The 14,706-nt window shown below is 37.6% G+C and overlaps 1 protein-coding gene across 3 annotated transcripts in view; it reads right to left on the minus strand.

Annotated features, from left to right (window-relative positions):
* ARID5B (AT-rich interaction domain 5B) overlaps positions 1-14,706 on the minus strand; it is a 378,453-nt gene that overhangs the window by 91,633 nt on the left and 272,114 nt on the right. The window contains exon 1 of one of the 3 annotated variants that reach the window (XM_077455426.1): positions 7,828-7,991. The exons of the other annotated variants lie outside the window; for them this stretch is intronic. Within the exon in view, the coding sequence (XP_077311552.1) occupies positions 7,828-7,831 (4 nt within the window). The 5' untranslated portion in view covers positions 7,832-7,991. Of the gene's footprint in view, positions 1-7,827; positions 7,992-14,706 lie in introns of those variants that run through there. 3 annotated transcript variants of the gene reach the window in all.

Raw genomic sequence — 14,706 nt, forward strand, 5'->3', positions numbered from 1 at the left:
TCCTAGGTGCAATGCTTTACAGGTCCCTAACATACAAAAAGAGTGTACATTTATTTTTTGTAAAAGTGAACTTGTCTTTTAAAAAAAACAATCCATGCCAGCTTTACTCTAACAACGTTTGATAAACTCCAATATCCACCCAAATGATTAGAGCAGACCTAGCTAGAAATGTACATTGTTTACTTGCTGCACTGACGTCTGTATCTGTACAGTACAAAATTATCATATTATGAGTCCAAGTGTAACAAGTGGCATTAGCAAAAACATTTTCTAGACAGATGTTTTTTTAGGGACAGAATTGTGTTATTAGTGTCCCCTAGGGTAATAATCATCACTTTAACCCAGGCTTTCTCAACCTTTTCAACACAGAGGAACCCTTAAATTAACTTTTCGGTCTCAGGGAACCTGTGATAAAAATAACCATATCTACAACTTGTCATAAACTAGTGTGATGGTGAGTGGGAAGAATGCTGCTTACACTTGTGGTCATTGCGAAGAGTTCCCCTCCTTACATAGGCTAAAAAGATCAATGGTGTCAGTGGGCACTTATCGAAGAGGCGAAAATTGCTCATTGCTCAAGGAACCCCTAGCAACCTCTGAAGGAACCCTGGTTGAGAAACCCTGCTTTAACCACTTCAGCTTGGGAAGGTTTTACCTCATTTATGGCCAGGTCTTTTTTTTGCTATTTAGCACTGCACTAATTGTAATTGTGCTGTCATGCAACATTGCACCTAAGCAAAATGTATATAATATTTTTTAACACAAATAGAGCTCCCTATTGGTGATGTTTGATAACCACTGTTTTTTTTAAATTATTATTTAAAAAAAAAGACAGAACATTTTGAACAAAAAATATATATTGTTTACTTTTTGCTATAAAACATATCTAATAAAAACTAAAAAAAACAAAAACAAATGTCTTCATAATTTTAGGACAAAATGTATTATCTTTTTTTAATACTAATAATGGTAGTGATCAGCAACTTATAGTGGGATTGTGATAATGCAGTGGACTGACACTAATTGAACTGACTGACACGGACATCAGCAGTGACACTAATACAGTGATCGTAATATACACTGTCACTGTACTAATGACACTGTCTGGGAAGGGGTTAACATTTTGGGTTAATCAAGGGGTTAAGTGTGTGCCTAACAAGTGTAATGTGTATTATGTGCTGCTTTTTACTAAAAATCTTTGTTCCCTCTCACTGCTTTGGAGACGAAGATTGTTCCCCCTGTACTGGTACAAAACAAGTCCTGTTTTGTCTGTCAACACAGGGCTCTGGGCTGTATTGGACTCAGCCAATCAGCAGGTCCCGAGCTAACAAAATTGGCAGGGTGGCACATGCGCCCTGTACCTGGAAAGAGCCAGTGACATAACAGGTACATTGATGTGCCTGCAGGAGCCACCCATCTGCAGTACAATGCTGGTGGATGGTCCTGAATTGGTTAATATTTCCAATTGGGCACAGTAGATAATCATGGGGCTGGGTTTACACCTTTGTACTGTGGGAATGTGCATTTTGCATTCTGTGTTGCTGCAGTGCCATTCATTCTTAAAGTGGTATTAAACCCAAAATAGAATATATAATATATTGCAGCTTACCAACCAGTGTGGATGTGGTGGCTGCATTGGTTATATATATATATATATATATATATATATATATATATATATATATATATATATATATATATATATATATATATATATATATATATATATATGCTTTTCTGGCTAATAACAGACCTCCTTTATTAGGCTGGTCATACATTGTACAATTTTCCTTTAGATTTATCAAAACCATATGAGGTCAAACCTTAACACTTTAAATTTGTATGCAATCGGGCAGCCCCTTGCACTACATAGTTGAAGGTAAATCTAAAGGAAATTGAAGAAAATTGTATAATGTATGGCCAGCTTTAGAAGGGCCCCAGGGGCACATTTGGACAGCAACATTGTCAGTCTAGGGGGAGAGGAGTATTAGATGTACTAGCAGGTCTAGTTACATTAATTGAAGCAAAACTCCAGCTTACACTTTATAATCAAGTTACAGCATACACATTTTTTTCCTTTTGGGATAAAGGTTTTGCATAAATTAATGAAAGCTGATCATTGCAAGCACCCCTGCTAGGGAGGTGTGAGAATAACCTGTTTTTCAAAAGTAGCTAGGCCAACAAGGCATGGCCTATTGCAGGGCGGGTCTCAAAAGCCATGCATTTGCAGCACATGAAGATGTGCATTAAGCATTTTCCTGCACACCGATTCACTATTATATGGCACATGGTGCACAGTGATGTAGGTAAAAACATATCTGAATTTTTTTCCTTGTCACGCAATTCAACAAATATATGTAAACCAGACAAAGCAATGTTTGTTGATGCATCATGATGTGCACAATATAAAGCATAGGTCCTGATTATGTTGGCCCTTTGGCTTTAGTCCTTTCTAAATCACTGACCAGGAAAGTCAGAAGCCCTTACTTTCGTACCTGTGAATCCCTAAAAGTGCTGAAGCCACAAAGTGAGAACCAGGCAACTCGTATTTGCAGAAGTAATGGCAGACTTCTTTTATTTTATGCAATGAAGTGTTTCCTTTAAAGGATTTGTCACCTCCTTCATTATAAAAACCATGTGTAGTTAAACACAAAACATGGTTTCATTTACAATTCTAAAATGTGAAGCATAACAAAATGACTTTTATATCTAAACTTTTATTACTTACTAAACAGAACTTATTAAAAAAAAAAAAAAAAAGTCTCACATGCAAACTAGCTTGTGAACCAGATCTAATTCCCTACACATGTATACATCACACCATAGCCCACAATGTTTTATTCCATCCACTTTAAATTTTAACCTCTGAGCTAAATGCAACACTTTAATAAAATGGAGCAATTAGAATTTGTATTTATTGCATATGTTATCTATTATCATTATGTAATATTAATTGTCTCATTATGCTCTTGTCCAAACACATAGGTCTGTTTCTGAAACACATCTATTTGCTGCGAACCATCAACATTACCATGAGCCAGGAGTCACAATGTTTTACAATTATTTTGTAACAGGAAATTTTTTTTTAATCATGAATGCCGTTTTGTATTGTTAACAAGTAATTTTCGCTTTCATTAAACATTGATATACCTCCTACACAAGCTATGTTTAACTTCCAAGTAGAAGTTAAGGCTATGCAATACCTCAGCCTTTGAAATGCTGCCTTCCCCATATACTTTAGCATAAATCACAATTTAATACCTTTTTTCATAGTTTTCTTTTTATCAAGTTCTGCCTCCTTTGCATAACTTGGTAGGCGGACAATGGGGCTGAATTATACAGAGCTGTGACTTCAATCCCAAGGTTTAATAGTTCTAGCTGTTACTGGAGGGAGAGTTCCCTCCCACCATAGTGTTCCGATCAAATGACCCATAGAAAAACTAAAAAGAAAAAAGGTATTTATATATTGAAATGTACCCAGGACAGTGGGGAGCAAGGGTAAAGCAGCATTTAAAGCAGGGATATGCAATTAGCGGACCTCCAGCTGTTGCCAAACTACAAGTCCCATCATGCCTCTGCCTCTGGATGTCATGCTTGTGGCTGTCAGAGTCTTGCTATGCCTGATGGGACTTGTAGTTCTGCAACAGCTGGAGGTCCGCTAACTGCATATCCCCGATTTAAAGAATGGGGTATTGTATAAGGGACCACTTTCACCAAGAGTGCAATGTGCTGGAAGGTTCTTCCACGGGTGGAGACCAAGCTGAAGCCACTTTTACAGTTTGTGATGGTTGGTGTGCATGAGGGCATCATTTTGTTGTAGTCTTAGGACTGTGCCTGATGAGCCTACATGCCATCCAAGCAGCACTTGGAAGCAGCATAAGCTAGCTGGAGCGACAGAACGGGGCATTTTTTAAAACGTTTTAGAAGTGTATTTTAACCACTTTCAGACCGGACCAATTTGCTGGTCAAAGACCAGACCACTTTTTGCGATTCGGCACTGCGTCGCTTTAACTGACAATTGCGCGGTCGTGCGACGTGGCTCCCAAACAAAATTGACGTCCTTTTTTTCCCACAAATAGAGCTTTCTTTTGGTGGTATTTGATCACCCCTGCGGTTTTTCATTTTTTGCGCTATAAACAAAAATAGAGCGACAATTTTGAAAAAAACGCATTATTTTTTACTTTTTGTTATAATAAATATCCCCCAAAAATATATAAAAAAAATTTTTTTCCCTCAATTTAGGCCGATACGTATTCTTCTACATATTTTTGGTAAAAAAAATGCAATAAGCGATTATTGATTGGTTTGCGCAAAAGTTATAGCGTTTACAAAATAGGGATAGTTTTATAGCATTTTTATTAATAATTTTTTATTATTTTTTTTTTTACTAGTAATGGCGGCGATCTGCGATTTTTATTGTGACTGCGACATTGTCGGGGACCCATCGGACATTTTTGACACATTTTTGGGACCATTGTCATTTATACAGTAATCACTGCTATATAAATGCAGTGATTCCTGTGTAAATGACACTGGCAGTGAAAGGGTTAACCAGTGGGTGGCAGTGTAGGGGTTAAGTGTTCCTAGGGGTGTGTTACTAACTGTGGGGGGGTTGGGCTTTCATTTAGTGAACACTGATCTCTGCTCCAATCACATGGAGCAGAGATCAGCGTCACTAGTTGCTAGGCAGAATGGGAAAATGTTGTTTATACAGCATTTCCTCCATTCGGCCGCTCCGTGAGACGATCGCGGGGATGCCCGCGGCGATCGAGTCCGCGGGTCCCGCGACCGGACTCACGGGGGTCCCGACCAGCGCGGGAGCGCGCCGCCGGCGGCGCGCTCCCGATGGCACGGCGGCAACGAATATTGGACGTACATGTACGCCAATATGCCTGCCCGTGCCATTCTGTCGACGTACATCGTCGTGCGCTGGTCGGGAAGTGGTTAAGGATTTTTTGCAGCTTCAGGTGTTTTTGTTTAGCCAATAGAAAGCACCAGGGGGAGGCGAGGGAGAGGAAATTAGGGGCGGAGAGCTGCTGAAGCAGAAAAGGAGTGACAAGATGCTCATAAAAACGCTTAAGTCAAGTGTTTCTATTGAAGTCTATGGGGCCAAAAACGCTTGTAATCTGCCCAAAAAAAAAAAGCTCACAAACTTTCTTTGAGCAACAGGCATTTTGCATCAGGCGGCAGAATGCTTATATGTGAACAGGGGCCATTGAAATTAATAGGATTTGGCTTGCTTAGAGCTAGAAGCTAGCTAGAGCTACAAGCTTCAAGCAGATAATCGCTCAGGTGTGAAAGGGGCCTAATACTATTAAAATGAGCCACCTACTTCAGTCTACAAATAGCGGTCTTTGCATAAACTGTCCCCTTTGTTTCCCCCATGGAAGCTAGGAGTGTTTTGCACATGGATCATAGTTTACTGCTGATGTGCTCACTGCTTTTCTCAGCATTTATTGCCTTATTACAACACTAGGACCAAACGTGACTACAGCAGGAGGACCCTCCCACTACGTGGGACTGAATGCACGCGTCAGTTTCTTCGTAGTAGGAACGGGTTAGAGTTTGCCATGGAGATTACTAAACATTCTTGCAAGATATGTACTTGACCTGACAAATACTGTTGTCTTCCTCAACTAGATTGCAAATCGACTTTTTTTTTTACTTTTAAGATACATTTTACAAAAAAGGACTGCAATTACTTCTACAAGATACTTGATTAGTGACCAATGAACAAGCCAAAAACATTGCTGGCCTTGCTTGCACAGCACACAGATGATTGGCAGCTAATTGTGACATGCTCTAGAATGAAACACATTAATTATGTGTAAATTGCTTCAACTGTGCCTAAATACCACTGGGACAGTAACTAAATACTAAACACAGGCAGCAATTTCAGCAGCTCTTGTTTATTTACTATATACTTAAACATGCATTTTCTATTATTACTCATAATTCTCATAATTGCTTAGACTGGAGACCATGTTCAGTAATACTGAAGAATCATATGGGATGTTTCATGTTATTATGACGTGCTGATAACAATCTAAGCAGAAAATTACTTCCCTTGGAATTACTGCTTCACTCTTCTTGTATACCGAGCAACCGATTAAGAAGAACAAAAAAAAAAAAGCAACGTATTACAGGGAAAAATAAAACGTCTTTACGTCTTGACATGTTTTTATGTTATTGACCAATCTAGAGGGGAATGACAGCACAACTACCCATGCAAAACATCAATTTAATAAAAAGTAGAAAAAATATTCCATGCAATAATTAATAAAGCAATTCCAAATGCAAAGGCAATAGATGGGATGCAGTAACCCATAGCAACTGTGAATACCATTTAGAAAAAACTATGGATACCAATCACAGGAAAGAAGATGGTATTGCATGGATGACAAATAGGTTAAGCAGATCACAGCCTATGGCGCAAAAGATGTGAATTTTGGTTGTTTCCTGACGAACTGTCAAAATTCAAACCATCAGATGTCCTGGACCCTCTCATGCCCAACATACCCTCCATTAAAAACAAAAACAAAGGAGCCAGTCATTGTCTTGGTAAAACGGCGCCACTGTATGGGTATTTTGACAGTCACTGGTACCAGAACACAACCACACACTGTTTAGCATGAGCGGATGAATCTAAATTAAATATCTATGTGTGTATGAACCAGCTAACGTGATTACTAAATCAAACAATACAAGGCAGCGCCATGAACATGCAAGTTGTTGCAATTTTATTCTACCATAGGTAAATGACAGCGATTGGAACACATGAATAAAGCAAGTAACATAAAATATCAGTTTACAGCAAACATAACTCTGAATTGTGCCTCCTAGTTGGTTTTTAGGATCACTGGTGCATTCATACAAGTTGCCAACCCAAAACATCTGATTTGAGATCAGACACTTCAAGGTATCGTGTGCGCCTAAGACCGCCCCCTCATTTTATTGCAGCATGGAAAAAGTGAATGTATATGGAACGTATTTGATGAGAAGTGACTCAAATCAGTAAAATAGTCATGTTAAAATTTTTTTTATAAATATATATATATATATACACACACACACACACACATATATACATATATATATATATATATATATACATATACATACACACACACCCACCAGATATACATAATGGATCATTAGCACTCCAAACAGTAGCATGCGTCTCTAAATCCTTCCCCTTATTTCAGAAAGAAAAATATGATTATTGCCTATCAGCCCTCTCAGAAATCACATTACATGGCAAGCATTAATACAAGTCACCATCACAAGCTGAAATCTGAATGACAAATCAATCATAAGCTAGTGACGGTATGACATATTGATTTAAAGGATTACAATATTCTCTTGGTAGATGTTATTCAAACCTTCACTCTGCCCCCACCAGCACCAAAAATAAGAGAAAAGCTGTCACAACTGAATCTGCATGAGATCCATCGTCTTCCCTAATTGTTTTTCACTTTAAATTTGTCACACAGAGAACTGGCAAAGCTCTTGACATGTTACATTTACATTTTAATCAGTCTGCAAATACTGTGCAATTTGGCACTCACTTAAAAAAAAAAAAAAAAAAGACCTGCATTTACAGAAATGCTTTATCGTCCCTGTGTATGAATTAACAGCGTCAGGCTGAATTGTACAAGGAGGTTACAGTGTCCAAGAATCTTGTATGAAAACACAAGCAGCAACAATTAAATAAAAACAAACACCCAGCTAGTGCCTATAAAGTTTGTCCCCTGTATGCAATCCTGTTACTATCAGACATAAAACATGCAAATTCAGGGTGGGAAAAAAAGATAAAGGAGCATTTACCCATTCCAGGCGAATAGCATCTGTCTCATTTATATCAGTTCTCATGAATGCTACACTGCATTTGACTGGCCATTAAATCCCTGAAGTCTCGACTTGGTGGGGATGTGAGCTTAACACAAAATGAACACTTTGAGTAGCTGCTGTGAGCTTACAACTCCCCTCCCCCTTAGCTACAGTACATTACTCGTATAAACACAGATTACATTAGTGGCTTAGGAGTGGGATGACTTTAGCTGGCTGCCAGTTGGGGCTGCACTATACCACCTTTTAAATGTAGGTTATGACGTTTCGCTTGAAATACTTTTTTTTTTTTTTCCTTCTTCTGTTTACTACGTTGTAGGCTTTGACCTCTTAGAAGTCTCCAGTGCCTGACACAATCAACAGTCAGCGTAACAAAAAAAAAAAAAAAAAAAGATAAAAGAAAACCCGAGGTGGAAAATAAGTAAAAATGATTAACTAGTTTTATGAAACCTGAGTTTAATCAAAAGCTGCTTTTCAGCCTAGACATCAAGTGCAGCAGAGAAAATAGTTCTAATAAGCTTCAGAGGTAAACACTTGCCAAACGTGTTTGTCCTCATTTCTTAACACCTTCCAATACGTAGTATCTTTGTTTTTTCCTTTTAAAAAGGTATTTTTTTTTTTTTTTTTTAAGAAAACAGCAACACATTCTTGTTCTAAAGCAAAGGCAAAACCCACAATGCTTGTCCACATAAGTATATTAAAAATTGCATTTTAAGTGTCGGTTTACATTTTATTTTTTGTTGCCGTAAATTGCTTAGGTTAAAGATCATACAAAAGATGTTCATACTACTTCTATTCTAAAGTACACAAAGTAAAGTAATGCAAAATAAAAACATAGCACTTTCCAGCACATATATGAACAGCCCCATCTAACTGAATCAGTAAATAAAACAGCTTATAGTCCATTAAAATTCTAACAACGACCTCTTATTTGCAGCATATGTCAAGGCAATATAAAGAAAAGAGTAAAATCACATATGCAGTACATCTCTGCAACACATTCACATTTCCCCATGTTTAAACCCTTTATAGACCTATAGACCCTGCAAATACAGAATACCTGTTGATTTTCCAGAAATAAACTCAGCTTCTATATCCTGTTGTGGGCCGAAAACCCATATCATTTTAGCTAGACTAAAGCTACACACTACTATTTTTTGTTGGAGCCGCTGTACATCAAATATTGTGTGTTATGTTCTGACAGGGGGAAGCACACCCCCCCGCCAGAACACTCTGGTCAGCGCTTTCAGCCATTGGCTGAGAGCACTGCTCGTGAGTCGGTTGGCAGACCATTTTTGGTCATGAGCCTTCGACAGAAGCCAGATGAATGGCCGGCTTCTGTCGGACTGGCTGCCATGCACACACACCTAATGCTGGATGGTTTCTTTTGAATATGTATCAATATCTTTTGCCAACATTCCCAACCACCCCTCCCCTCAGGTCTGGGCAACATAAAGGCTATTTACTCTGTAGTGCAAAATAAAAAAAAAAAACATAGAACACAAGAAGTGTGCAGAGGACACAAAGGACAGCTCTGAATTACTCACAAGATCAACAGGATTTTTTTTGTACTTCTCAAACAGATTTAACAAAACGCTTCCAACAGTGTAATAAGCACACCAAAAGGGAAGAATTAAGATACCGGTATGTTAGAGTAAAAATACATTTTAAATATACTATTAAAAGGGTTTTGTAACTCCTAACGGGGGAACAGTGGGAGGAAGCAGTTCAGTCTATTCCTAATTGCTCTTTAAATATATCTCATAAAGTGTCTCAGCTATATATTGCACTTAGAGTACACTATACCCCAGTAAAGCTTCATAGGATAGGTAAACTGGCAGACCCTTGTATGGTAGGTGCAGATGGGATACAAGAGATCTCATACATCTCCTCTGGCGTTGCCTGAAACTCCATAGTTATTGGAGTGGGGTTCTCTCAACACTCAATTGGGTGTTTCAGACAACTGTACCTCTGGATCAGATCTGCTGCATGTTGGGTATGTTGGAGGAGGCGATTCCGGAGGAGATGGATAGGATTGCATTCTCTCTGGCCTTGTTCCAGGCCAGAAAGGTTATCCTTATGGGATGGAAATAATTTATTCCACCTGCAGTTACCTCTTGGATAACGCATATGAGAAATACCCTCATAATGGAGCAGTGTATCAGCAAAGGGGGAACCCATGCAAGTTCAAAAAGCTTTGGGCCCCTTGGCTTGCTAAACCAGGAATAAGCCCTAAAGAACCTGTCATGTCAAGAATTTTTCAATGTCCCAAAAGATGATTATGTTTAGTACATGTATAGCTGACTGCTAAGAAGCTTAGACAAGATTGATACATGAGAGAAACAAATTGTACTTTGGTAGGCAAATGTTTGATCCGATATATATGCAAATGCATGTTGGACTTTGAAATGTATTTACACTGGAAGGGGTTTTATTTTCAATAATTGAATTAATGAAAAAAAAAAAAAAGGGTTTTGTAATATTTGCTAGATAATCCAACCAGAAATCCAGGGCTGTCCTGTGAACTCTGCATTGTTGTCAGGAAGTTTGGTAGGACTACAGAATATATACCCTATACTATGGGGAAAAACCGGGTTCACTGTAGACATAACACTTTTGAGCCTAGAGTGACAACATGGCTCCTCCATACATACAATACACATCATCCTAGGCCACGAAGTGTTTCACTAGCATCATCCCTCCACGTGTGCATTTTCTGGGCTTGTCTATGTAGGCTATGTGACCGCCAATTCCGGCATCCATGCCTATATGACTCTGTCGCTGACACTTGAGTCCACCAGCTCTTGTAAGAGTACATATACCTCTTCCTTTTATTGATGAAGTACCATCTTGATGTCTTTCTGGCCGGACAGTGTCAGAAAAACATCACACGATGTGTAACCAGTATTGTGAGGAATACTATTTTGTGAGTATTCAAGACAAGGAAAAATTAAGAAATTCTTCTAAAATGTTTCCAAACTCTTTATAGATAGAATCAAGGAAACTTGTTTAATTTGTGTACATCACCACTGTTTAAAGTTAATCAGTCATGAAGAAAATAGTGCTGGGCACACAGCAGTTCGCTAATAAGATAAAGTAACCGGATTTTGCCAAGTCTGCCAATGGCTAGACAAATAAGTACAAAAATGTGATAAAGTTGCGCTACCTATAAAAAACAAGAAATAGCAGCCAGCATCAACATTGATAATAATTGTGAAACAGTGAAAGGGAAAAAAATGCAGTGCTAAACGGAATAAATCCACCCTAGAAGGACACTTCTTAGGGAAGAATATTCACTAAGAGTGTATGTGAAAAATAAATATATTGTGAATATATTAAAATGTGTACAACAATACAAAGGGGATGGAGTTTCATAAGAACTTATCACAGTCATATACATAAACCAATGCATTAATGCCCATCCAGTGACTATATATAAAATGGTGATTTAATCAGGGTAGGTCTCCGTCAAGAAGCCTCTATATAGTTTGTATAGGAAATAACAATATGATCAATATAGTCTCCTGTGTAGGGAGAAGGAACACAATGTAATCCTGCTTAAAGGCACAGATGGTGGATATGGCGTCACACTGAAAAATGGCAGATGCGCATCAAATAATAAAGAAGGTAATGGGTACTCTTACCACCAGGTGTGGACTCAACTTTTTATACATAGTCACTGGATGGACCTTAATGCATTGGTTTATGTATATGACCGACAAGTTCTTAAACTCCACCCCCTTTGTATTGTAACATTTTAATATATTCACAATATATTTATTTTCCAGGTACACTTTTAGTAAATATTCTTCCCTAAGTGTCCTTCTAGGGTGGATTTATTATGTTTAGCGCTGCATTTTTTTCCTTAGACTAATATGTACAAAAGAAATCTTAGTGTTGTGGAGTTCAGTCTCCATGCAGCTTCTATATAGTCCTCTACAAAAATATTGGAATTTTAAAACTCAAGCTAATTTTTTCAAATTTAATTTCGGAGATCATTGGGAAGGTTTAGGACAGCTCTTTGTGTTCTTGTTGAGGAGAGTTCCCTGGACTTGATAACTGTCAAATTAGCTGAAAGTCAGAGGTAATCTTTCCTAAGGGCACACAAAAATATCGCAGATTGTGAAGAAATTCTGACAGACTATCCAAAATAAGAGCCAGAACTGGATTTCACGCCAATGATTAATTGATAATGGCAGCATAACTTTAAAAAGTATAATACTCTATTTCACTTCACAAAGCTAACACACCAGGACAAGTATACTCCTTTAAAAAAAAAAAAAAAAAGTGGTATTTTCAGCTGAGGCCAATGGAATTTGAAAACTACAGTCCTGCTCCTTAGGCTGGCCATACATGGGTCAAATTCTGAAAGAATTTTCTTTTGAAAATCTTATCTAAGAATTTTTGCTCAAATATTGCACCATTAGTGGCCCACAGCAATGGCTGATTTCCATGCGCCTATCGAATTTGAGTGATCGGCATGTTGGAAAGGTTTTGAAAAATGAACAATTTTCTAATCAATGATGAGAGAATAACGTTAGAAATATAAATCGAAAAAGAAATGCGTATGAGCGCAAGAAAATAGAATTCCCAGAAAGAAAAGAAGATTCCGGACTTGAAAATTCTTTTCTGTAGCACCATGAAGTGAAATTGAAGGCTTGGTTGGTCGAATTTCAAAATCAATGGTTCGTTATTTCTGATTTTTGAAAGAACATTTTTTGGAATTCGACCCATGTATGGCTTGCATTATTCCTTGCTTTGTCAATTGAGTGTTTTCTTTTATAGAGTACAAAGATCATACTTCGCATGTAACAAGCCTCATTACTGTTACAGTTAAAAAAAGAGATACGAACCCATAAGCCTAGCCCACTTTTGGGTGTGTACCGCTTTGAGCCTGTTGTACAAACTTATGGTTGCTACGAGTTAGATCTTGAATTGACTGAAATGCATAGTACAAACATGTAGGACATGAATGGCTGGTCACACCCACACACAAGGATATAATAAAGTTGACCCGCTTATTGCCACCTCTAAGTAACAATCATGGGGGAGCTGGGGCTGAGCTGTCTAAGGCGCCAAAATTAAAACAGCACCTAAAACTACTACAAAACTACAGTCCCAGTGAGAAGTAGTGAAGAGATCTGAATAAATTATGCCTATGAATTAAATACCTGTTTTCTGACAACCTAGTTCACTAGAAAGCAACCAAACCCTAACCGTGTTGCTAATGTCTGTGGTAGAACTAGTAGCACATATCAAGCTATATACTGGATAATGCCACTGTGTGAAGGCATAGGGACTACTCAATATATGAACAGTATTTTAACAAAGATGGAGGTTTAAGTTTACATTTCAACTTTGTGCACACTGGCTTGTTTATTAGTACAAAGACTACAAATTGGCTATAATCATTGACAGCAATCAAATAAAAACAACATTCTTGAGTCTGCCCACTCTCTGCAACAAAATGTTCAAATCCTATTAGTGGCCATGTAGACTACAAACCACTGGAACGACCACAGCGTTACTGAAATGTGTTTTACTTTTAAATTCCAGTTTTAGTAAACCAGCTATAAACCGAACATTCATAAAAAATGATATTTCAGTGGAAGATTTTAGCCTAGTTTCAGACTCTGTATGGGATATCAAGGATGCTTAAAGAATTTTAGCAATTGCACTAGAAAGGGCCACCTCAGTGTCTACAGAATAGAAGCATGTGAGGAACTACAACAAAGATTGCTAAAATCCTCAAAATTTATATAGTAGACCTGGAGGGAATTGTTCTTTAACAGAATTGGTTCAGATTCTATAGAAACTGTCAGAAATAATCTGTTCATAACAATAAATGACCTAGCTTTCATTCAGTGTGTTGCAGATAGATGCGCTTGGCATTTTCCTATGATTACATTGCCTGAATAAACTGTATCCACCTGCTCCTCTATAGCTAAATATACACAATTATGATTAAACTGAAACATTAAGCTCTTAAAAAATACATATAGAAATTTGTCTCTTTAGTAGAACTATTAGTATATTTATTGGTATATTCCACAATGATGAAAATAGCAATGTAATGACTTAAAACAACTTATGCTTCTTACGAAACTGATCACTAACAATAAGACCAGCCTTTTAGTCTAAGGTTAAAATATTAATAGAGAAATGTTAAGTTATGCATCACTTTTCAGCTGATCTTATGATAGTTGTAATCATTCTGCTCCCTGACCCGATTTTCCCAGCAACCTTTGCTCTCTAATGCAAATCTAATTAGGGACCGATGCCAAACAATTCAAGTTCTGTGATTACATAGAGGTCAGAGAGCACTTTGGAGGAATCAGTTATTGTGGGAAAAATCCTTTAGTGACCTCTATTTGTTTGCAGTAATTTGTTGCATGAGTATTGTCAATGTCTGCATTGTACAATATCCAAGAACTGCTAGAAGTCACTACCAGGATACAAACATCCTAGTGTTTATATTGGTGTAATTACTCATAAAGATGCTTGTGGTCACTTCTAGGGTGCAACGTTACAGCTAGAACTGGACAAACAGAGGAAATCAATTGCACTGTAAGCTCACAGAGGGATAAATCAAGGTTTCCGTATGAAAGACAATTTGCAATTTTCTAAAACATTACCAATAACAGAAAATATTCCACTAGTATACACCAAATGGCATTTAAAAAAAAAGCACACATCAAACACAAAAAAGCATTTACCATAGCAACCTAATTATTGTTGTTTTTTTCTAATACCCTTGAGAAAACAAAGGAAGAATTATCTCATTATTGGGTAATTAGCAGGACAAAGGAAGACTTTACATTCTTCGGATTTTTTTTTTTTAAATAAATATGTTAATAT

This window comes from Lithobates pipiens, unplaced genomic scaffold (assembly GCF_037356315.1).
Source record: "Lithobates pipiens isolate NorthernLeopardFrog02 unplaced genomic scaffold, aLitPip1_a1.2 Scaffold_25, whole genome shotgun sequence".
NCBI classification, from domain to species: domain Eukaryota; kingdom Metazoa; phylum Chordata; class Amphibia; order Anura; family Ranidae; genus Lithobates; species Lithobates pipiens.